The 26,471-nt window shown below is 44.1% G+C and overlaps 1 protein-coding gene across 1 annotated transcript in view; it reads right to left on the bottom strand.

Moving 5' to 3' along the window:
- Window positions 1-26,471, bottom strand: part of RELN (reelin) — a 640,798-nt gene that overhangs the window by 254,837 nt on the left and 359,490 nt on the right. Inside the window, exons 13-15 of the mRNA XM_088480241.1 lie at window positions 13,717-13,829; window positions 10,017-10,225; window positions 1,048-1,176 (exon numbers count right to left, since the gene is read on the bottom strand). Coding sequence (XP_088336367.1) covers window positions 1,048-1,176; window positions 10,017-10,225; window positions 13,717-13,829 — 451 coding nt within the window. The remainder of the gene's footprint in view (window positions 1-1,047; window positions 1,177-10,016; window positions 10,226-13,716; window positions 13,830-26,471) is intronic.

The raw sequence follows: 26,471 nt of genomic DNA, 5'->3' as shown, positions 1-26,471 counted from the left end.
AATCTCCTTTGAGATTGTTTGGGGCATCTGGAAAAACGCTTTTCCGGAGGAGGAAAGGTGAGCGCTACCATCAGTCCTGTGTCATACCAACAGTAAAGCAGCCTGAGACCATTCATGTGTGGGGTTGCTTCTCATCCAAGGGAGTGGGCTCACTCACAATTTTGCCTAAGAACACAGCCATGAATAAAAAATGGTACCAAAACATCCTCCAAGAGCAACTTCTCAGGGAACAAAACATTGAAATTTTGGGTCCATGGCCAGGAAACTCCCCAGACCGTAATCCCATTGAGAACTTGTGGTCAATCCTCGGGTGGACAAACAAAAACCCACAAATTCTGACAAACTCCAAGTATTGATTAGGCAAGCATGGGCGGCCATCAGTCAGTATGTGGCCCAGAAGTTGATTGACAGCATGTCAGGGCGAACTGCAGAGGTCTTGAAAAAGAAGGGTCAACACTGCAAATGTTAACTCTTTGCATAAACTTAATGTAATTGTCAATAAAAGCCTTTGACACTTATGAAATGCTTGTAATTTTACTCCAGTATACCATAGGAACATCTGACAAAAAGGTCTAAAAACACTGAAGCAGCAAACTTTGTGAAAACCAATACTTGCGTCATTTTCAAAACTTTTGGCCATGGCTGTATATTATAGATAGTGCAATAAGTGCTTTTATTACTCTCTGTAGCTTGAAACTCACCTGTGATGGAAATAAGGCTGCAATTGAACATTATAAAAACAACAATTTTTCTGTGATTGGATTGATTTAGTGACCAATGGAATGTGACTACTTCTACTGTCATTAAATAGAAGTTAGTATTTTTTTCATCAGTGTCCTGTCCTGTAATTTCTAGTTCCCAAATTTGAATCATCCACAAACAGAATTGTAAAACAACTTAGGGTCTGCTGATTTGTGCTAGCCTATGATGTAAAACTTTTTTGCAGATCAAAGTTAATGAGAATTAGACATATCAGAAGAAATCTGTATGTTTGGCATATCTCTACCCATTATTATTGCAAGGTTAAAGTCCCTAGGTTGCTCTTACCCACTGTAGTTATCAGAGGAGTAGATAGTACTGTGCGGGAGATGGGGTCCAGCACAAAGCTCAGGCAGACATTCAGAATGCAGCAGGGACCAGGTCCGGCCATGATTAGTTGAAAATTCCAAGCTGACACTGTGGACAACCAATGCAAATTAATACATCTTTAAATTGTTTATAATAATAATAATAATAATAATAATAATAATAATAAACTAATAGATATTGCTTCTAATAATATCTTAGTGTATTGAAGATTTTAAAAATGATTTTGACATTCCAAAGCATAACAAAGCATACATTACTACCTGCAGAAAATGGAAAGGAAAATGTAAATAATTTAATTAAATACCTGTTGTACATTTTGTGCTTGAAATAAAACATCTACTAGATAACTTAAAGAAACAAGAAAATATAAAATAACAGACCTCAAAGGTGAAATATTATTAATATATTTTCACACTTCAGACCCATAAAACCGTTTTGAAGAACTTCAACACATACAATATGCCAACAAATCAGTGTTTGCTACATTCCATGTGTGCCTATGTGATCTGCGCACCGCACTTGAAGGTACATGTCGCTTGTAAAAATCTGAGGGAGCACACTTCACAAAGGTGTACACGTAACATTAAATGTCCAACACAATACACCCCTCACCTTTCATTAAATTACATTTTTCAGTTTTTATCCTAAAATAGTTTTGCGCTGAACAGGGCCACGTGCCAGTGATACAATCTACAAGATCCACCTTTGCTTCATCATTCAGAGAAAGACAATTGTGATTTTGCATATTGCAGCATTTATAGTTTATAATGAGAGCTGGGCTGCTGTCCGTTCATTCTGTGGTTGTTGTAGAACTGGGAACACTTGAGGCTAAATGACACAACAAAACATGCAAACTTCCATGGTAACACGTGGAATGAGGCTAATATTTCGCAGAATGGTTTAGAACATTTTGATCCTCTCTACGTAAAACTTATTTTGAGGAAGTGAGCTTTAGGGGCATATTTAAAAAAATATATTTACAGAATATCCCCAAAACATCTGTTTTCAGGGGCTTCCCGCAAATATGAATCACCACTTGGATGTATGTATAGGTGACCGTAACAGATATTGGTGATATCTGCTGTAACCTGGTTTTGATCGAATAAGCAGCCCCCATAGGTTTTGATGTGGGCTGCAAAAATGCTGAGTTAACAAAACTCCAAAATGCAAATCATTCCAGAGCTTAGCCCCAGTAGCGAACACCATCTGCAGAGGGCCTATGGGCTACCTTTTGCAGTCTCATGACCGAGCATAAGCTGCAGCGCAGCCAGCTCCTGACCACAGTGATTGCATTAGCGGTCACTTTACTTCTAACACATTGCAGGGACAGGCCCCTGTCCCTACATGTGTTTAATGGTTCATTGTGGTGATACTTAAGAAATGAAAATAATCGGGACCAAAAATAAATATGACCCTTATTGCTAAAATTCAGTTTGACAGTAGAAGTATAGGAAGGAAGATGCAATTCCGAGCTCGGAAAATATACCTTCTGCACTCCTTTACCCCAATATATTAATCTCAGTATACAAAATGAAAGCTCATTGTTATACTGCTCAACATGTTATTTCAAATGTGCCATATTCTAAGCAATGAGTTAATGGTGGTGTCTCTGTGTGTGTATTATTTTACATACACTTTATTACAGTATGTACCCACCCACCCTACCAGGGCCGCCATCAGGGGGGGACTGCCGGGCCTCCTGTCCTGGGCTCTGAGAGAGAGGGGGCCCGGGTGGCACTGGCAATGGCGAGGAAGAGTACATAGGCATTTTAACTACTATGGAGCCTCGCGGAATGGCAGGCTATCAGGAGAAGTCGCTCCTGATTGGCTTGCTGTTCTGCAAGCGGTGATTGGCTCACGGCCAGCTCAATAGTATTCAGCTGGCCGTGAGCCAATCACAGCTCGCGGAACAGCAGACAATCAGAAGCGGCTGCTCCTGATTGGCTGCCGTTACGCGAGCTGTGATTGGCTCCCGACCGGTTCCATACTACTAATGCAGCAACGCAGGCAGATGCTCTTTTCCTCCACCTGCTGCCCGGTGCATTACTAGCCACTGCCACCCTGGCCCCTACTCAGGTATTATATTCGTGTTGACCCTGTCTTGTGCCCCCATTAGAGTACAGCCAGCCTTCCCTAAGCCCTCTCCTTCCTAGCCATCCTTTCTTCCCTGCCCACCCCCCAGTCCAGCCAGCCTTTCTTCCCTGCCCACCCCCCCAGTGCAGCCAGCCTTCCTTCCCTGCCCACCCCCCCAGTGCAGCCAGCCTGCCTTCCCTGCCCACCCCCCCAGTGCAGCCAGCCTTCCTTCCCTGCCCACTCCCCGAGTCCAGCAAACCATCCTTCCCTGCCCATCCCCCCAGTCCAGCAAGCCATCCTTCCCTGCCCACCCCCCAGTCCAGCAAGCCAGCCTTTCCTGCACTTCCTCCCTCTTCTAGTCCAGCCAACCAGCCTGTCTTTCCTGTCCTAGTCCAGCCAGTCTTCCCTGCAGCACCCCTATGTCTAGCCAGCCTTCTCTGCCCTGTCTCTCCCCTAGTCCAGCAAGCCATCCTTCCCTGCCCACCCCCCCAGTCCAGCAAGCCATCCTTCCCTGCACTCCCTCCCCCTTCTAGTCCAGCCAACCAGCCTGTCTTTCCTGTCCTAGTCCAGACAGTCTTCCCTGCGGCACCCCTATGTCTAGCCAGCTTTCTCTGCCCTGTCTCTCCCCTAGTCCAGCCGACCTTCCCTGCCCACACCCCCAGTCCAGCAAGCCATCCTTCCCTGCACTCCCTCCCCCTTCTAGTCCAGCCAACCAGCCTGTCTTTCCTGTCCTAGTCCAGCCAGTCTTCCCTGCGGCACCCCTATGTCTAGCCAGCCTTCTCTGCCCTGTCTCTCCCCTAGTCCAGCCGACCTTCCCTGTCCTTAGCCCCCCCAGACCAAATCAGCCTTCCCTGCCCTTTTCCACACCAATCCACTCTTCCCAGCCAAGTGCCCCCACTTATTTAGCCTTCCCTGCCCTGTGCCGCCCATTAATAACCAGTGTTCGCTACCCTGTGCCCCTCCTCCACCATGTCTAGCCATACCTGATTTACACACCAATTGATGTACCTCCCCCCCCCCCCCGAAGTAGCTCCACAGACATTATACACAACTCCACCCAAATCTGCCCTATACCCTGGGGGGCCCTGCCTATTTTGTCAGTACCGGGCCCCAAAATTTCTGATGGCAGCCCTACACCCTGCATAAAATAACATTTTGTTTGCTGTGTAACGTTATTAAAATAAGATCAAAGAGACAGAGAAGCTTCTTTTAGGGTAACATTCCCTAGCCCGTGACGGAGGATTTTTCACTTTACAAAGGTCTATGGTTTTATGTGCTCTCGGAACTGTTAGAACCAACCATTGGACTATACTGTACTTTAAATAGAACAGATTTGCAAACACGTGTAGCCCATAGGCTACACCAGCTTATGCCATCTTTAGATGGTGTAAGCTGCGGGGATCAAGATACAGAATACTTTGCATTCCGGAACTTGATAAATCTGACAGCACCCCATCCCCCATAGAAAACAATGGGGGTTGCATTGCCGACGGAAATGGAGGGATTGCAGCAGATATCGGAGATATCTGCTGCGATTCCTCCATAATACATTAAGGGGATACTTAATATTTGCGGCTATCCCCAAAAACGCCTGTGCTTTGGCAAGCATTAGCATATTTTCGCTGCTGCTTCCAGCACGAAATCGCAGCTGCTGAAAGATGCCCTCTGTTCTCTAAACTAATCTATTTGAAATTATACAGAAGCACCTGTAGACTAACACATTTGATGTAGGGAAAGTTTACCATGTTATGCTATGAGTATTCCGTGTTTACATATAATCTTTACAATAATCTAATACAGTGGGCTATTATTTGATACATTTGTTATACAAAGTTGTTATGAATTATTTATAGCGTTGATCCACAGCTGCTAAACCATAACAGTTTTTTTATTGTAATGGGAATTAAACTAATTCACAAGTTGGAATTTCATATCTGCTACATTTTTTTTTGCATTTGTTTTTATATATTTTGTTTAGGGACACATATTGATATATTTTGTAATAAAATTCTTAGTTTTATCAATTACTTATGCCCTATTTCAGGGAATTCTTCCATGTTAGGGTTGTTTTTCCTGATTGTGTTTAATATAGGACAGAGTATTTCTAGGTGCATTTAACTAATTTAATAAAACCATCCACACACACAAAAGTGAGACACGTAATACACAGCCCCAAGGTCTCTGCACTCTCATGATTAATTGAACACTTAAATGAGGCTAACAACCAGATTTAAAATGTTAAATTAATGAAGAATTTATGTTTAAATGTTGGTAGGGTGGACCTAAAAAGAGAGAATAAACTACAGTAAATAAAGGAAGCTTTAAATAAAAAAAAAAATACTTTGTGCTGATAATCAACCCTTTTATTCTAGGTAGCTAACTACACTAATAGACATGAAGATCGAAATAACATGTTTTCATAAGATGTAAATCAAAAGCAGCTTTTAAGCTGAAAATTATTGTATTACATGTCATTGATTGTTTCACTAATTGTTTGCTTTTACCAAAGAGTAAGTCGGACAAAAAGCCACCAGGATAAGTGTGTATATAATGTGTGTGGCTCCACATTGCTAAAGGTTACTGATGGGTTTCAATACTCTGCAACAGTGTCATTGTGTGCAATAAATCCAAGCAATTGAAAGGGATTACTGGCATCAAGCTATGCCTATTGTATAAATGAGAATGTAGCAGTATGCTAAAGGAGAACATACACTATTACACTTTTATATGTGGTGTATATAGAAATGCCTCATGTTATTAACCACCTTCTTTTTTAATTCTAATTTGAAATAAGAAAAATAAATTAAACAGATTTTTCTTTTAAATGTGAGCACAGCCCAGACATGTACTGCAGCTCAATAATGTATCTTTCTATGGGTCCTGTTGTAAGTAATTGGTAATATCCCAGGCTTGTTTTGTTCATGGATTCATCTACTGTTTACCGTTCATATCTTGGAATTAATAAAAATATGATAATGATACATATATATTATACCTTTTTACAGATAAGCAAATTACAGATGGTGTAGGACAGATGGGCAGCACAGATCATGTAGTGGTTAGCATTACTGCCTTACAGCACTGAGGTCGTGGGTTCGATTCCCACTACAGCCCTAACTGTGTGGAGTTTGTATATTCTCCATGTGCTTGCGTGGGTTTCCTCCGGGTACTTTGGTGTCCTTCCACACAAAATAAAAAAATTAACTCTAGTGTGTAAGTATGTGTGTGTACATGTAGTAGAGAATTTAGATTGTAAACTCCACTGGGGCAGGGACTGATGTGAATGGACAAATATTATCTGGAAAGCGATGCGGAATATGTGTGCGCTTTATAAATAACTGGTAATAAATAAATAAGGATGTCGTTCACAGACATATCCGATCTGCTGTGCAGCACAGCTGATGACCGATATATCTGAAAGATATATCGGTCATCTGCTGGTGAGTAAGGGCAACCCGCCGATCGCCCGTAAACATGTTGCAGTGACCCGGTGGTGATTGACAGCTAAACTAGGCGGGCAAATTTAAATGCCAGGCCAGTTGAGTTGTCAAGCCCATCACATCGGGCAAACGATTGGTAAGTGTGTATACACTTACCAATCATCAGATAGGTCGATGGGATGTCCGAACAGCCGACCGAGTGTGTGCCCAGCTTCGGAGACCAGTGGCAGATCAAAATTGTGGCTGGAGGGAGCTGTTTACTGACCATATTTGTCAGTGAATATAAAAGTACTTTTTATTGTTCAAACACTTTGATCAAAGTCTGTTTCAATATTTTGTTGTGATTTTATTAAATTCTATAATAGGTTATATTTTAATAAGACACCTATTTGATATAGAAATATGGCTGTAGGTTTATCCATACAGAGTGCCCCATAAAGGCCTATTCATCCTACTACAGATAACGTTTTTATCCAGTGATTTACATATTTATTTAAGTTTTAAGTTACAGCCCCATTCATTAAACTAATATCGCAGGAGATATCATGGATATCTCCTGGTTACACTCATTTCCACACTCCCCATACATTAGTACGGCGATATAGAAATTAGGCTATTCATCAATTCACGAAAATCACATTATTTTGGAACTTGACTGTGTAACTGTGCGCCATCCTGAGATGGCGTACAGCCCCCGAATGGCTTCACAAACTGCTGTTTACACGGCAGCTTGTGTAGCAGCGGGATATCCATGACTGCTTGCAGCAGCAGTGAGCTCCTCCTCTGGCCCCCCTCGTCGCTCCCTCATCCAGCTCCCACATCCGTCTCCCTCCTCACGCTGTATTGAATGTTCTGACCACCACTGCATGCTGCTGCAGAAGGGAAGAGCTTCCCCACTGTCTGTTTCCCGGTGGCACTTGTAAGTGCTTCTTCAACAGTTATTTATTAATTAACTCTTTATTTTTTATTTATATCATGTCTGCTGTGCATTTTTAAAATAAACGATAGTATTGAAATAAATTATTTTTTCTCTGTGTACTGAATTTCATATTTCTATACATATTTATATACATATATATGTAGATCTCTCTCTCTCTCTCAAAAATGACAGCTTTTCGGAAGAGTTACTTATGTACAGGAAGAATGATGAATGTCTCTGTTATGTAGGTAAAATTCAATGCGAGTTCTAAACTTAATTAACATGTCATATTTTTTAGTTGATAAATAGACCCCACAGGGAGATAAAAAAAAGAAGTAGGAAAAGCTACTGTATTTAAACTACCTATCCGGGGTGCAACTCACTACAGATTGAATACATTGGTTGTTGAGAAAGTTTTGATATTGTGGTGGGAACCTTGATTATTGTTTAAAACAAATTACAGTTCTGTTGCAGTGGGCTTAAAGGTGAAAATTGGCACCAGGACAAACCACTTTGTTTTTGCATGCAGGGTAAATGCTTTTTTATATACACCATAAACACTGTACAGATTGATTTTTACACTGCGACATAGAAATTAGCTAGGATACTCCCTCCGAAGTGTAAATCTATCTCCACATTTTAAAATTTGTCCCTCCTGCAAAACAACATGTTTTTGCCAAAGGGCATAATTGCACCTCGTAGCTAGATTTATTTCCAACACTTAAGGGGCTGTTCTCAGTTGAGAGCAAAGCAAAAAAAAGCAAGTAACTGAATCTGAAACCCCTAACCCTAAACCTAACCCACTAATACTTACCTTTTTTATCGAAGTCGCAGGAATTCTGCAACCGGGATCTTGACCCTTGTCTGGATTTTGGCACGGGACTTGTGAGCGACGTTTTTGTGCACGCCGGGATGTCAACTACATCCCCACTGAGCAGATGCGCTGCTTGGGAGCAGGGCCGTAGCTAGGGTAGTGCGGCCGGTGCCATTGCACCACAGGTCAGGGGGCGCTGTTTGGGCCTGTCAAATTTCTGTTTAACTTTATTCTAATTCTCACTTGTAGTTTCCTCTTATTTTATCCCCAGCATCTCCTGGCCTCCCCTATCTCTTCCCTGGCCCTTCTGCATGAGGCCATTCCCCTTTTTTGTGTGTATTATGTCCCTTTGAAAAATGAGGGGGGCGCCAATGCTCTTCCTGGCACAGTGCACCAAAAAGTCTAATTACGGCTCTGCTTGGGAGTGTCATGGGAGTGTGGCCTGACTTCTCTTCTTGTTTGAGGTTTGTGTATGGAGACGGGTTGCCTGTTCCAGATGGATCTTTTAAAGCCAACAAGGTGTGAGTGCAAGTGCCGATACTAATGATAATAGCTGTAGTTGTGGCCAGAGAAACAGTGGGCTAAGTGACACGTAAAGCCGCACAGATGATCGCATAGATGGATGGATACTTGGATTTGTATAAGGTAGTAAATCTGGCAGCCGTGGATGTTTGTATATGCCAGCACTTTGAGTCTGATTGGGAATCAAGCCCTTAATGCAGACAGAAGATCACCTTGGACCCATAGCCAATATCAAGGTCTGTACTTAGGGTCTGCTTCAGAGACGGACGGATTTGCAGAGTCACACACAGGTTGCTGTGCAATTCTGTCATTCTTAGATGCAAATGCAAAAGGAGGTGGTTTATCAACAAGTTTTATCATTTACAACGGGTGAAAAAATTTGTTGCGTATGATAAATGGTGCTCCAGCCAATCAGCTCCCAGCTGACATTTTTCAAACAGATGACATTTGGAAGCTGATTGGCTGAAGCACCATTATCATAGACAATGAGTTTTATCAATCATTGTGAATGATAAAACACGTTGATAAAGGAGACCCTCAGTGAGTAAACAATATGTAATGTTTAGTTACAAAGCAAGGGAACTGTTCTTGTCCAGGGAGCAGAATGGCATCCAGGAGTCAGACCAGCAGCTTCTAACCTTGTTTTAGGTAAGTACTAGAGGAAGAGGAGTGTTGATGGGGTTACACACTGGATCTCACACACTGACACACAGTTGAGACTTGCACTGCACTTACTACATGGCTCTAAGTGATGCAACATTCTCAGACCTCCATCAATGTATTTAGAACATTAAAACAATTCACATAATGTTGAAGTTCATTTATGCTTTTCCCATCACTAACAAATTCTTTATCATTCATTCAGTCTTCAGACAGACTTTGCCCTTTTACACCATGTATCCCTGACAGGAAAGCCTTCTGCCCACCATAGGAGTTCCTATGATGTTTAAAGGGCATCAGGCAAAAGAAGCCAGCAGGATTAATTAGTAGGACACTTTCACTTGCATCCATTTCTATGAATAGCAGAAATGTCAGCTGATCTGTAGCAAGTGTGCATTGATATTACTGGTGGACACAATTATAGTAAGATTATATGAGTGAATTAAACGACTGCTTTCTATCACTAAAGCAATATGTGCCTATGTGTTCATAGATGTACCTGTTTCCAGGCTGATGGGATCCACAGCCAAGATTTATAGAAAACTGTATCATGTGGGATTCAGTCGAAGGCAGAACAGGAAGAGTATGGAAAAAGTCCACGGCCCAGACATTTAAATGTTGTCCTCGGTGACTATTTTGCTTGAGACAAAATTTAGTGGCTGGAGTTTGCAGGTCTGGGCTTATTACAGTAGAAACGAGGGATGGAACCTTAAAAGAACAAGAAATAGTAACTTAGAAAGAATAATAAATAAATACAATCAAAGCAATATATCTACAGCTATGAACACAGATGTATGATAAATGTAAAATGATCTCCCACTATTTGGCATTTTAAATCAATATTAGTCATTGATCTTGAGATGTACATGAAAATTGTCTAACAAAAATAGGCTGTTCTTGCTTGGTGGTCTTATCCTGAGCTTTGTGTAATAAAAGGTGTCATACTTGCCGTCATTCTGGCTGCCCCCTCCGGGCAGCACAGGGGAAGGAGTGCATGATGCTGCATAAGGGGGGATGGCAAGGACATGATGCTATATTGGGGGCGGAACGAGGCCACGTGATCACGTCATCATGACCTCGCACTGTTACACAATACCGGGGGAAGAGCTACGCTAACGCAATTCAGCATGAATCATGCCATCAGCCCCCCCTCTGCAGGGGTGTGTGTGTGAGAGGGTTGGGGGTGGTGAGGTCTGGGGTGATATGGGCTGCCCACTCTTGTATACCACTGGCTGAACTTTTACTAAGCTACCTGCCCACTTTTCCGGGCGGCGGGTATTGCCACACGGCTTTTGGGAGCCTCCCAGCCAATTTGGGAGTACAGATGTGTCCTTGCTCATCTAACCCCAATACGTCATGCAGCGAGATATACCTGGCATGAGTGAGCCGTCAGGTGCTGTGCTACTCTGCTAGTGTCGGATGGCTCTTTTTGCCAAAATTGCATCTAAGTCACAATGCAATGCGACTATGACCAGGGCCGGCTCTTGGGGTGTTTAACCAGTGCGACCAGTGCGCGCAGCATCCATTCATTGCCGAGAGAGGGCTGGGGGAAGCCCAGCTAGTGACGAGTGCTTGGCTCCCCCCAGCCTGACGTTACACGGGAGACGTGCCATGTGGGCATGCCCCCTAATAACGTTACGTAAGGGGGCGAGGCCTATGGCAATTAGGCCAAGCCCCAAGCCGCATGCGATAAAAGGTGCCATACAAATAGCCGGCACAGGGCGCAACAAGCCCTGGAGGCAGCCCTGACTATGATGCACCAGAAAACTGTGCTGATTCATTTGATATGTGACACTTGTATATCTGTGTGCGACTGAGACTGTAAATGGTGCTTGAGAGACTAAGTCGCACACAGATATACAAGTGTCACATATCAAATTAATCAGCACAGTCTCCTGGTACGTCCTAGTCACATCACATTGCGACTCATAGGCATTTTTAGCAAAAAAAAATGCCTGGCGCTAGCAGAGTCTTACGGGACCAGGCATGCAAAGAAGGACTGTTTGACACGACTGCAGCAAAGACGAGAGAGGACACATCTGTAGCTTAGTACAAGGCCAGCCAGTGATATTCTTGCAGTTTTAACATAGGTCACAGTAGAGGCATTGCAGACATTCTTGGGTTTTCAAGGTGTGTTTCCTAGGTACGGGAATGCAAAGATTTATTAGCACCAGTTGGTGCACTTAACACACAGAAGTGTGTGGCAGAAGCATTCACATCTGCACCTAGATTAGTGTATATGTATGTGGATGCACTCAATTCCTTACACTACTTCTTCTATGTTTGGTTGAGAAAAATATTGTCAGTGAAGTTCAATTTACATTCTCCATGGTAGCAGACTATCTAGGACAGCATGTTTTCAGAGCTACAACACCGTTTTTTTTGCTAACAGCATTACAGTATCATTTTAAAAAGCTTGACTGAGGCAATACTGACTAGGAATGAGGTATTACTGTGGAGGCTGCCATTATCAGTAAAAGCAATAAGAATAACTATATGTGCATGTTAATAATACAAAAACACTACAAGAAAATAACCTCTCATAGACATAGAGTTGCAGAATGGGCAGCAATGATTAGTCACATATTTAATACCCTCTTCATAACCTACCACCACTTTCCACGTACGGCCTGTATTTGAATTGTATGATGTCATATGAGTGGTATTACTCTATTATCAGTGGCGTTGAGAGGGAGGGGGGGGAGGGTACTCTGTACCCTGGCCTGAGCTTGTGGAGGTCTTCAGGTCCACTAATGCTGCTGTCCTTTATGCAGCTGGCCTTTTTTAGGTCCACTAATGCTGCAGTCCTCTTTCAGGTCTGCATATGTTGTGGGTGCTTTGTAAAGAAGAGGGCGTTACAACGCTTCATCAAATATGTCCACACCCATAGGACCCATGCCTGTGTACACTCTTAATGGCCCTGGCTATAATTTCCAACACATCACTATGATTGCATATGGGGCAGATTAATTTAGTTGCGGGGTTTACCCCGACGCTATAGCTCAGCCCTGAGCTATTCAATCAAGGGTCGCTATCCTGTGCATTAAGCCACAAAGGGTGCATTTAACGCAAATTTTTCTCCCAGCTTCAGAAGCTGTGAAGAAAGATCTGCGGTAAATGCACCCTCTGGGACTTAACGCCTCTGGTAACTCATAGATTTCAGCACTTAATGCAGAATTATGGGCTAATACACATTGACTGCACGTTTACTGCGCAAGGAAAAATGCATAATAATTGAATAGCTATGAGTGTTAAATCCAGAGCTTTATACGCACAGTAAATACTGCAGCTAATTGAGTCTGTCTGTATTGTGTTCAGTCTAGGGGGAAATATCATGTCATTGTATATTAAAAAAAAATATTCACAATCATAGGTGAAACTGGAGAGTGGTCTGTGGGTGCACCGAACCACCCATTAGCTCTATTTGCCGATCCGGCCCACTGCCCACCTGCTGCCCGCCCACCCGATGCCTGCAATGCAATAACGTTTTCTTTTTTGGAGACCAGCCGCATGACATCATGACATCACAATGGGCCACTGCAAGAGAGGATGCATGTTGCATGGACTTGGAGCAACAAGAACAAGGTAAGTGTGGGGGCTGGCTGGGGAGATACTGAAGGGGGACTGACTGGAGACAGAAGGGGGGCTGGCTGCAGACACAGAAAGGGGGCTGGCTGAAGACACAGAAGGGGGGCTGGCTGAAGACACAGAAGGGGGGCTGTCTGGGGAGACACAAAAAAGGGGGCTGGCTTTTGAGACACAGAAGGGGGGCTGGCTGGGGAAACACAGAATGGGGCTTGCTTTGAAGACAAAGGAGAGGGGCTGGCTGGGGAGACAAAAGAAGGACTGGCTGAGGAGACACAGAAGGGGGGCTGACTGGGGAGACAGAAGGGGGGCTGGCTGGGGAGACACAGAATGGGGGCTGCCTGTGATGACACAAAAGGGGGGTTAGCTGGGGAGAAACAGAAGGGGGCTGGCCAGGGAGACACAAAATGGGGGCTGGCTGGGAACACAGAAGGGGTCTGGCTGGAGACACCATGCCCCCTGTTTGCACATGCAAATGTTCTATCAGATGCCCTTCCCCCTGCAACACTAGAATATATATATAAACCTGGGACCACCCATTACCAGATCTCTAGTTTAGCCTATGTTCACAATATTATTTCAGACATACTTCAATATCCTTTCTTGCACATTACCTTGTAGGATGAATAGGAAAGTGTATCCATAACAATGTGTTCCTTTTTTCCGTCAACCTGTGCATAAAGGATGACATCATTCTCATGGGATTCCCCAGGACTGCACAGCCCACCTAAACATAGCAACATGCCGCAAATTAGATAACATTTCCAAGCAAAACAATTTAATAGTCACACATACAACATTTACAAACGTAAGCCAACCGAGGCACACATTGAAGCTTTTAATAGATAATTGATATTCTACAGTAAGCACATTATTTCCTATACCCAGCATGTCTGTGGCTAGACAGACACTCTTTTGGTATGCAGTGATATGTGCACGTAGATATAAATCATTGTTGCATATTTGTTTTCTTTTTTTCTTTTTTTTACAGTATAGGGTTTTGTGACTATTTAAAGGGCTATTTTTATCATACCTCCCGGGTTGGGGATGGGATCCCAGTGGTCAGAATAGCAACAGCGGCATCCCAACAGTCAGAATCATGACACCATTAGATAAGTACCCTAACGCTAACCCACAACCTTCCCTCCCTGGTGCCAGAACCTAACCTCCCCACATCCTAAACTTAACCCTCCCCACTTAGTGCCTAACCCTAACTCTCACCCTAGTGCCAGTATGTGCTGTGTGGAGTATCTCCAGTAAGCCTAACGTGTTTCTTCTCTATTTGGGATTACTTTCCTCGCTCAAGGTCGAAGTGGAAGACATTGGGTGTTCCAGGATTCACATCAGACCCCTCCAGCCATTTCTGTAACAGGATGGAGACTGAATTCGGGAGTTCCACTAATCCTAGCAAAACCCCTCCAGCTACTATTCTCCCTACAAGGAGACAACAACGGCAAATAGGAGACATATACAGCACTCCATCCGGATGGCTCTTTCCACAGGAAACAGGAGGTAAAAAGAACAGTTTTGTTTTCTATATACTGACAGCCGCACCAGCCACAATAAACCGACGACTGGTTATTGTCTCCAAAATAACATCTGTGGCAAGTATAATATTGATCTATTGTTTGTTATTGTCAGAAGTTATTTTATAAATGTCACTCAATTCTTTGAAAAAAACAAATGGTGTATATGTGATGGGGACTGTCAGAAATGTTGGCACTTGTTAAATATATAGACGCCACTACTTGAAGAATTCTGCCATACTTATCTACTTTTTATCCCAGGGACATGGGAAGGGTGGTCTTGTCGGGAAGGGTTTCATCTATTTAGAGGCTGGAAACAACATAACCATTTTATTACAACATTGTTGGTTATACTGTTACATCTATAGGGAACAATATGTCTCTATTTTGTAAACGGAGCTACCTATATTACAATCAGAACAGTGCTTTCCATTTACCTACACTGTGGATTTATTTATTCAAACTGACATTTGTTATTGGAATAATAACCCAGTACAATTATCCAGAAGGAATTCCCTATAACTACAACATTCTTTTTTCTGCTGTGGATATCTAATTTCGATTTTATTTATTACTGATTTTTCATTATCATTATTATTTGTATATTTTTGTGATGATCATTCTCATCTATATATGTGCTGTTTGTTTATATGTTTCTGATTACCACGAGGGTCTTAATTTTTAATGTTTAAATAAATACTGTTTTCTATTCCTTCATATTTATGTGCACATTTCTCATTATATATATAATATTTTTTACGTTCTCACCTCAACAGCGCTGTCTATTTTTCGGTTTATAGTTGTTCTTTGGTTTGCTACCACGTTGGACAGCTGCGTGAGGTCAATTAGTTTTTCTGTTGTGACTCTGTTCAGCGCCAGTGGCTATTACCCCTAAACATTTATAGTCCTACCCAGAACTGCCAAGACTTTGAGCAGGCTCAGATGCTGGAGTGGGTGCAGCTACTCAGGGGCATGATTGTGGCATCAGAGAGCGCAATCTCCTTTGCAATCCCAGGCCCGGGTAATCCGTACCCGCTCCGACCCACAAAGCGCCCTTGATGCTGCCAATAGTCATTATCATTATCACATATCATTGCATCATCCTTACAGTACCTACATTAGATATGCCTTTAAATGTCATATCGTCTATTGCACTGTACTTGGCTTACATTTGCATCCTCAGTCTGCCAAGGAGATTCAAGCCATCGACAGACAAAAATGATTTGCAATATGGAAAGGCTTAAGCAAAAAATACAAAATAAACACATTTCCTTCTCTAAATGGGCCCTTGTATGTCTAAAAAAAACTTTCTGAGATACATGAGGTATTAGTATTCTCAGTATTTTTATCTGATATAATACATAATATAATAAGAGTGACTGGATTGTTGAAAATTATACAGATAATGCTGCATTATTAACATTTCAGCACCTGTTAATTATATGGGCCCCTTTTAAAAAGGAGGCACTCATTAGCTATGCTATATAGCTATTAGCTATATATTGCCAGTTTTATGAAGGTACTGGGCACCACTGCCAACAGCCATTCAATAAATTCAGTCTCCATCATCCAGGTTCCACCTTGTTACTTCAGGAGGTATCGTCTCTACTATTGCCAAAGAGAACTGGTGAGAAGGATGCGTAGTTTAACAGTGATCCAAACAACTATTGATGGTACAGATAATTGGGTATTAGGAGAAGAGGGTTTAGAGAGAGGGCCAGGATGATGGCCCTCTCTCTAAACTGAGCGCTCGCAACCGGTTCGATGGTGGCCCAGAGCGCATGTGCATGACGGAGCCGGCTCCGTCGTGCGCATGCGCGAGACCCGGATAGCGACGGGCAATCCATTGCTCCGGGTCTCGCACCAAAGGGGGCGTGCAGTCGATGTTGAGTGACAGCACGCCCCCTTTGGTGTGCGGGTCGGGGGGGTGGCTGCCCAGACGGAGGCGTTCCCATGGGAACGCCTACCGTTTGGGGGCGGCCCCACTGACATCACAAGTGATGTCAGTGGGAGAGCTTTCGGCTCTGTCTGAGCCGAAAGCTCTCTGGGGCTTGCGGCCACGAGACCCTACCACAAGGGTCTCATCGCAAGCCCGATTGTCGCGATGGTCTTGACCATCGCGACCATCATCCTGGCCGCTCGCATTAGCTGTGGGTGGCAACCCACGGCAATGCGAGCGGCCAGGAGGCCGCTCCATAAAAAAAAAAAAGACACCCTGATTCAGAGCGAGCGCTCTGTCAGAGCGTCCGGCTCTGAATCAGGGCCTCAGTTCAGCAATGCCAGATCTCTAAACATACTCAAGATAACAACCAAGTCTTCCCTGGAATAAAAAGTGGGCCGAATCCTGTGAAGTCGGTGATAGTCCCCATCACATATACACCATTTGTTTTTTTCAAACAATTGAGTGACATTTATAATGTGTAGCACATTTAACAGTTCCTATGAAGAAATGTTAAAGTAAAACCTGTATCAAATGAGATGTTCAGAAAGCAAAGAATGAGTCTGTGCTGAACATCATAATGATTCTGTGCCTGAGTTAACCGTTTCCACTAACAGATTCACAAGGTTAGGAAACTCTTTTCCTGTTGTTCTTCCAGGCATTTAGCAAGCTAAGTAGACCTGGAGTTCATGTGAGCTTCTTTTCCTGTGGCCTGCTCAAGCCAAACAAGGTCCTGGAACTAATCTCACTACTGACAAGTGCCTCTTCCCAGCATGCACTGTAGATGGATTGCCAGCGTTAAATAAGTAAACATGTTTTCACAGCCAATGCAGCAGATAAAAAAACAAATCCGGATTATCACTTTACATTTGGCCAAAATTATTACCTCAAAATTAAGTTGACATAAATAAAAAACAATCAAATCCATTATTGGGATTTATTCAGGTAATTAATTAAATTCTTAAATTAATGCTTTCCTGCAAGTTACATTTTTCTTCTTTAGTCCTATCAAAAAAATATGCTGAATGGGCCTGATTCAGCAAGGATCGCTGATGCGATCGTGGCAGCAAGCACATACGCAGTTCTGCTTCGAAATTATGCAAATGACTGCGAACGTAATACCTTACAAGTCTGCGAAAACATCGGTACTACAGAGTACCATCGAAGCCTCATGCACAATTAAGGCAGGTCAGACCTTACCCAGAAATTGCTAAACTTCCTGTATGCAGCTAGAGCTCATGCTGTGTATGCCGATGCTGTGGCTAATTTATGCACGCCCCTGTAACGGTGCTGAAACGCACTGGCACACCTGTGTTTCTCCAACCCCTCCCTGATCACCACTCCCAAACGGTACTTCCTGTCAATCACTCTGCGATGGATCCGTGTAGTCACTGCAGTCCCGATCACAGTGGCTGGTTCGCGCATGCGCACTGCGATGCATACGCAAGCGCAGAAGGCAACAATCGACCGGGTGCATGCATTTTTGCACTTGCGATCCTTGCTGAATCAGGCCCTATGTGCATTACTGTGCAATCATTACCACAATTTACACCACAAAGAGTAGACGCATTAAACCCTGATAAACCATTAGAATCCCGCAATCACAAGAACTGGAACCTCAGATATTCACTAAGAACCCATGATCTTTTTATGTCACAAATATAGTGCTAGTGATTTGCAGCTAGCTGCATTCTCTGCTTTTTCCTCTGCAATATTTATGTGAAGCTGCAAACACTTATGTGAGAGGAAACTGTAGAGGAGGTCCAAGGCAAGTGCTCTTGGACGGGATGCTGGGGACATGACAACACATTTCATGCCATCACTTCCCTGTCCCTTCTGGAAGCTGCTGGGGCTGGGCCGTGATGACATGATTTATCGGGAAGTGAACTAGATTTGGAAGGGTAGTCTACTCTGAAGGAGTCCAGTAAAGCTCTCCGCAATCCTGAAGTCTCCTAGACATTCTCGGTGGGTAGAGAAGAATGCCCTAAGGGCAATGTCACACAGCACCAGGGGCAGAAGTATGGGAGACAATGGAGGCACCTGCCGCCGGGCGCCAGCACTGAAGGGGCACCTTCTCCATTGCCTACAATATATTCATCCCACTTAGGACTGTATATATGTACTCGGAGTGTACCGTCATGACATGGCACCTCTTTGCGGCACCTGAGAAGCTACCATAAATATATACTATGAGATAGATAGAAAGGCACCATATTTATTTTCCCTTTTTTTTTTAGGGGGGGGGCACCAAATTATAACTTGCCTCCGGGCATCTGGGATGAACTTACGCCACTGCGCAGCACTACAAACTGGCAGAAATTGATAGCTGAAGAAATGCTTTTTTTTTTACAAAATTTTCCTCCGATTAATATACATATATAGATTCTGGGTTCCTCTCATAGAGCTTTTCTAGTATGCAGAGATTTATAGGAGCAGCAACATGCTAAGGGCAGGGTCACACTGGCGTTAGCGCTAGTATTCATTGCTCATTTGCTCCTTTGAGGACAGATTACGTGATGGGTATCACTGTTCTGCGATAATATGGCAGCAAAAGACGTGGAAATGTTTTCAGAGCTTAAAGGAGCGTTCCTCCATCATTTTCCACCATCATACCCCTTTAGCTGCCATTTTCTATACTCATTTTAGCTCCAATACTTCCTTATTGTGAATTGGCACCCAAGCTAGACCTGTATATTTAAGGTGAGGTATTTTATGTTTTATTCTTCACACCGTGCTATTTTTCAGGTATATATGATCTGTAAACCCACAAATTTAGCTTTAGATTGATTTGCCGTCATCAATTTCAAGGGTGGTTAAGCGGACATGCACCTGGAAATGCACTAGTAGGCACACATGCCCACAGAGAGAAGCTTTAACGGTCTGCACTTATCTCAGGTTGTTAATGATGGATAAGCTGTTGAATTGATAACTTTAGAATGAGGCAATTAGCCTTCTTAAAGTGTTTCTGTCACACCAAATGCATTGGTATTAACTATGTACTGTCCCAGCAGAGAATCTTTCCTCACGGCTTCTACTATTTCATGTGAATTAGCTAAACACGTTGCAGCCATGGTGCTGGCAGCACTATTACATCAACCAATAATGTGCAGGTGTTTTCTATATGTGATAACACCTTTTCTTTATCATTATCTAATGAGATTAATGTAACGGCTGAAAACTTAACATACGTTTCAATGGGATGTACTGTACATCGATGCCACCGGTCTCAATACCGACAGGGATATTCAGAAAAGGGACTTAATATAGACATCGAAATACCGACGCCTATCTTAATCCTGACACCGGAACGCCGAAGGACGCCAAACGAAGGTAAGGAGGGATAAGTTTAAGGAGGTTAGGGTTAAGTTTTGGGGGGGAGGTTAGGGGTGAGGGTTAGGCGCCCTTAGGGGTTAGGGTTAGGCACCACTTGGGGAGTGGCTAGGGTTAGGCACTAAGGGGCAGTGGCGGATCCAGGGGGGGGCAATCAGGGCAATTGCCACCCCTACACACACCGCTAAACAGCTGCTGCAGCTCAGAGCACTGGAGGTGGTACTCGTCCTGCAGCGCAGCTTGTGTTATGTTAGGTGCCAAATCAAGGTGGGGGTGTGCGGGAGGCACATGTCCCCGGTCCCCTCCCCCCCAACCCCGCAAGCGCACATTTATTCTCCCGGCTGGATAATTGGGGGCGGGCGGCGGGCCGGAGGAGCAGAGGAGTCAGGCCAGAAGAGGCGCATGGGTGGATCAGAGAAGGAGCGGGGCGGGCCAGAGGAGGAGTTTGAAGGCAAATGGAGTAGTGGGGCAGGCTGGAGGAGGAGTAAAGGGGGCTGGAGAATGAGTAAGAATGGACCGGAGGGGGTGTGGAGCGGATGGGCAGCCACAGTAAAAACAGCTGGGAGGGTGGGACTCCTCAGCTATATGTCACACACTCACACAGCAGCAGCAAACAGGGTGTCCTGACTCCTCAGCTGCACACAAACAAACTGCAGCTGTTAAGCCCACGTATAGGGATGGCAGTTACTCTGTCATGGACACAGGACCAATCATTAGAAGCTGGCAGACTAGCAGTGTCCAATGAGATCAAGACTGCATTTTGATCTTATTGGCCGGGGCTCATCTGCAGGATCTAATGATTGGCTGCTGTCCTGGAGGTGCTGTGATTGGCCTAAGCAGCTTTTGCCACTTAATGTACAGGAAAGGAGAATTTAGAAATCAGTTTGAGGGTAGACACAGGGACTGCATGGGGAAAAAGGGAAAAGGGTGGGTGGCAGGTGAGCAGGGAGCATTAGCCAGAACAGAGAGAGTGTTAGAGGAGGGGGGAGAGGGGAAATATGACAATAATATGGAAAGCTAGGAGAGAACAAACAGATAAGGGAAAGAGCAGGAGATAAAGCTAAAGCATGGAGGTGAGAGCACATGGGACATAGGAGAGCGGGAGGGGGGGGTTCTGTTTGGTTGGGGGAGTTGAAATGAGAGTCCTGGATGGATATACATGCAGCCGCTGGCGTAATAATACAAGACCTCCAGAACAAGTTCAACAAAAGAAGGAATTGGATCAGCCAACAGCACAGGAACCCCTGCAGCCGACTGTTTTGAAGTTGGTGTTTGTGTGAATGTGTACAGTTAGTTTAATTTTTTTATTTGATTTCACAGTGTATGTATGTATGTATATGAGGAGAGAAGTCAGGATTAATTCGTAAACCGCCCGCCTAAAAGAAAAGTTTAGATCTGCCCCTGCTAAGGGGGGAGGGTTAGGTTGAGGCACAAAGGGGGGATGGCTAGGTTTAGGTGCTAACGGGAAGTGTTAGGGTGCGGGGTGGGTAGGGTTAGGCTACAAGAAGGGAGGTTTAGGGTTAGGGTTGGGGGGGTAAGTATACTTACCCGACCCCTGTCGGGATACCAACCATCGGGATAGGCTGGTGGGCGTCTGCATACACTATGCGAACGCACGATAAGACATGGTGGGCGTGCTAATACCTAGCCGTGCGATCACTTGCATTGCTGAATTTGCATACGCATCTAGCGAGCGAACGTATCTAGCGAGCGGGTCTGAATCGAGCCCTGAGTTCCTGCATGTTCCCGCTGAAAAATGAAAAACAGCAGAACACACTAAAAGAACAACTTCAATAAAGCTATGCCCCATATTGTGTAATTACACCCTCCTTACCTCTCTCACACTCACATCCTTCACAAACTTTGTCATTATATAGGTTTGTTTCCTGTGTTGATCAGTAATGCATATTGCTATGGTAGTGTCTAGATGCCCTTCACGGAGAGGGCACTGACGTCATCAGCTACTGTCCAACGTCATTCCCTACCACCCACGTGGAAATAGAGGGGGAATATAATCTTGTGGCGAGCGAAGTGAGCCACTGAGCCCGAAGCGTGGCGAGCGAACAAATTTTTTTTTTAGGCAGACTTTATGGTCATGGAATCGCACTTCCACCCTCACTGCACGTCACTTCCAGGTCCCTAGCATGAAAGGGAAGTAAGCTGTACCCTCAGGGCCGTTGCTACCATTAGGCAGCTTTAGGAGGCTTCCTAAGGGCACTAGCCACTGGAGGGCGCCACTGAGTCCACACAAAAAGAAAAAAAGATTTTCCTTTCAGTCCTAGCCAAGTCTACTGATAACCAAGGCTGATGAAAGTGCATGTTAATGAGTACAGACAGGCTTAGGGGCCCATTTATTAAGGATCGCATTTTGCAATGCGATCAGGGCATGCAGTATCGCCCATGATCGCATTGCAAAATGCAATCATACCGGCCGAATGTATGACCCGGCACATGCAGGGAGACGGGCTCCGAAAAGAGCCCGTCCCTGCGATGTGGCCGGAGCGTATTCCGGGCTGCTGCGCATGTACAGTCCCGCAGACTGCACATGAGCGGCGCCCATTGCCGGCGGAGGGATCTGGAAGATCCCTCCGCCGGCTCAAATGCGGTAAGTGCCCATAGGACACAGTGGCTAACGCTATCTGCTTCGCATTCCCGATATTGATACATTTGGCAGCATCGCATCCCCCATAGAAACCTATGGGGGAGGCGGCTGCCGGCGGCAATGGAGGGATCGCAGCAGGTATCGGAGATACCTGCTGCGGTCCCTCCTTCATACATTCGGGGGATACTAAGTATTTGAGGTAAACCCCCGAAAACACCTGTTTTCGGGAATTTACCTCAAATGATCTTTGATAAATGGGCCCCATAGTGTGTGTGGGGGTGGTGGTGTTATTGAGTGCTGACAGGGTAAGTGTGTGTGTGCAGTGCACGCGTGTATGTGTGTGTGTGTGTGTGTGTGTTAATGAGTGCTGGCAGAGTGAGGTGTGTGTGTGTGGAGTGCTGATATATAATGTGGCATAGATGTGTGGCATACAGTAAATATATATTGGGGCTTTGAGGTATAGCATAATTATAAGTTTGGGAATACAGCTGTGTGGCATTTAATGAATTTGTGGCACAGATGTATGGCATATTATGAATTTGGGACACTGCTGTGTGGCATATTATAAATTGGCATCACTAATGTGTGACATAGTATTAGAGGGAGCAGGGGCGGTGGATGAAATGTTGCCTAGGGAGCCCAGACACCTTGCACCAGCCCTATCTAACCTATTGATACTCCACAGTATTGCTGAGAGGAGACTCTAGAGCCGCTGAGGATTAGAACCAGCAGAGATTCTAATCATCCCTTCTACATGAATTTAGTTCAGTGAAAATCAGACATTTACAGATGTGTTCTTTCTCATCTAGTCTCAATAAACCATGCAGTGCGATATGCCTGGCGTGAGTGAGTCGCCAGCTCCCAAACAACTCTGCTAGTGTCAGGTGTCTTTTTTGTGCAAAAATGCGTCTAAGTAGCAATGCAATGCGACGCACCAGGAGACTGTGCTGAATAATTTGATATGTGACACTTGTATATCTGTGTGCAATTAATGTGGAAAAATGCTGTGGCCGTTGCATCGTAGCATTTCGTATGCTGATTGAGAGACTCAGTTTCACACAGATATACAAGTATCACAATTAAATTCATCAGCACAGTCTCCTGGTGCCCGGCGCTAGCAGAGTCTCACGGGACCAGACACGCCAAGAGGGGTTGTTTGGCATAATTGCAGCAAAGATAAGTGAGGACACCTGTACATTATTTGCCTCAAGTGCCCTTCATGTTAATCTAAATGAGAATTGTGGTCTTCCTGCAATAGTGGAAATCAGCCTAGAATTGGGGCAGGGTGCAAATGCATATTAAGAGATGATGGGGCCCGTGTGTAGTCCTCGTCCGGGGCCCCCTCCTCTCTCCCCAGAGGCCGGCAGCACACTAAGCGCAGCTTTAGACTCTGGGCGCTAGTCTGTGCCCAGAATCTACTGTGTATGCGCAGGTCACTGGGGAAATGGTGTGGCAGCCATTTTTCGGGCGATTTCACTACTGCGCATGCGCAAAATACCGGGAAAATTGAAAGCATTACATTACTTTGAGTCCACCTGGAAATACACTTCTCCACCAAACATATTCCATTAAAAGTGCAATAAGAAGGCCTTCCAGCCTTCCCTGTCTGAGTCTGGCAAACATCCCTCCTCAACACCTGAACTCACAGTTGTACAAATTCTGTTAGGAAGTGGCCTTGACTGTAGATGCTGACCAACAAAAATGCAAGTTGTTACATAGACCAGGTGATAACAGCGGACAAAAGTAGTATAAAATCAGAAAGCAAAAATTAGGTAAAAACAGTCACTAACGTCGGGGCAGGTGACAATAAACAGTGATTGAATTCACTGTTACTGAATTTTGCCATGTTACTAAAGACAATACAATCCAGGTTAGGAAGTAAAAACTTAGAAGCATTCATATAAGTGATGCCAGGATTGCACTTAGTTAGGCACATTCAGAAGAAGAATGAAATCAGGCAAGACCACTTTGTAGAAAGGAAGGGGATACATGACCCTTATCTATTTGCTTTTTAGGAAATTTCTTTATGTATTTTGTAAGAATCATCCTCCATGTACAGGCTCAGCAGACATCGATGATCTCTTTCTAGAATCATATGCCTTCCAGAGGATGAGGTGCTGTAGATTATCACAAACATTCTTAGAATCTAAAAGATTTTCGGTCTACTACTGAGGTTGACCACCCACCAGAATAGAGAGTGTTGAAGATGAAGAAGGAGGAGGAATTTTTGTCCCTGCAGCAGACTTTAAGAATGGTATTAAAAGTAGTAGAGATTCTGAGATTGGAGGGTAATTAGAGACGATATGTAACAAACAGAATTTATTACTTTGAGAATTTTGTATAGACTAATTAATTTAGAACCTAACATGGTTAAGATGAAGGGAAACTGAATGATGCTAGTAGATAGCCAAATAGCGTAATTTGTTTTAAACAAAAACTCTGAAGACTATCTGCAAATATTATTGTTTTGTTTTTTTAAGTTGTAGAGGTACAGATTACATTTCCTTTGACCTCTTGGCAAATTTGTTAGAAATACTCAGCAATGGAACTGCCTTTGGTACTAAAGAGGATACAGAAGAAGATGAAAAAGAATTGGAGTGTTTACCATACACAAACGGTGGTGAAGCTTCAGTACAGGATTGCGGTGACGATTAGGCATAACCCCAACCGTCTCGTTTTTGGCTGGACAGTCCTGCTTTTTGGGCACTCCCAGTGGCGTCCCTCCCTGCTGTGACACCCGGTGTGGGGAGGGATGCCACGCCAAAAAGGGGGTGTCACCTAGCAGTCGGCGCATGGCATCGCTAACAGGCAGCGTGTCCTTGCTGCCCGAATCCCGGCCTGTGCCACTGGAATCATCACTGGGATACCATACCACGAAGCCATGCCCTGTACATGCCCATTTTTAATGCACACGCCTTCAGTGCACACAGGGGGTCCAGACTCCCAGCTCTACAATATTTGGTGCTATGTATTATACTGGGATTCTTCAGTCTCAATTTGCACTTCTCTCTTTGGTTTAGCCCAGTAATTTTTTCAAGCAGCAGGCCCCTTTGTTCCATAAATGTAAACTAGCGACCCCCACACTTTGAGGCCACAACTCCAAACAAATACTAATTTTATCAACATAAACCTGTATTGATTAATAATATCAATAATGGTATTAAAATTGTTATTTCAAAAATAAATGGTAACAGATGATTATTTGGGCCTGATTCAGAGATGGATGCTAATGGCATCTCTGCCGCATCTTAGTACACAGTGGATGTACAAAAATATGCAAATGTCGTAGACGTTGTGTTTTGTATTGAGACACCCACCTGTGGCGTCTCAGATCCACTGCTTGCATACAAAAACAAACCCTATGATAACTCAGAATGGCCATCAGAACTGAGACACCGGAGCCTTCACAATTGTGTACAGGATCGCAGTCGCAGGCTGAGACACCGCCACAAAACGGTCGCAACACGCGTGCATTTGAGTAGCCGCTCCATTACCTCCCACAAACACTCCCTGAATGTCAATGATTCTGCGTAGAAATTCTCACTGCAACCAACACAGATGAAGAAACATCGGCCAACTGCAAAACATCGTCATTGCATCAATCTCTAAATCAGGCCCTTTATCCCTTCACTGGCAGCACTTGCAGATGTAATATATAGGTTATACTGCTTTTCCTTGTATAAGCAGACACAACTGCTATTCCTAACAACTACTCCTGGGATACCTGCTGGGACCTGAAGTTCCACAAGACCGGACAAGTCTCAACATTTCTAATACTGGTTGAGTGGAATTTGAGAGCTACTTATGGTGTACCATAAGCCCAACTGCTGGCTCCCACAGATCCCTCTCCATTCACTAACTCACTTCTCAGCTGAGATGTGATGATGTCACTCACGTCCTTTCATGTAGCCTATTTGTCCTTCTTACTGCTGCCCTAATGGCACATATGTATAAGGATTTCCCCACACTTTG

Source organism: Taudactylus pleione, unplaced genomic scaffold (genome assembly GCF_031769625.1).
Source record: "Taudactylus pleione unplaced genomic scaffold, aTauple2 ptg000251l, whole genome shotgun sequence".
Taxonomy (NCBI): Eukaryota; Metazoa; Chordata; class Amphibia; order Anura; family Myobatrachidae; genus Taudactylus; species Taudactylus pleione.
Note: the sequence above shows the minus strand (reverse complement) of the source record. Positions and strands in the feature narration are given on the sequence as shown.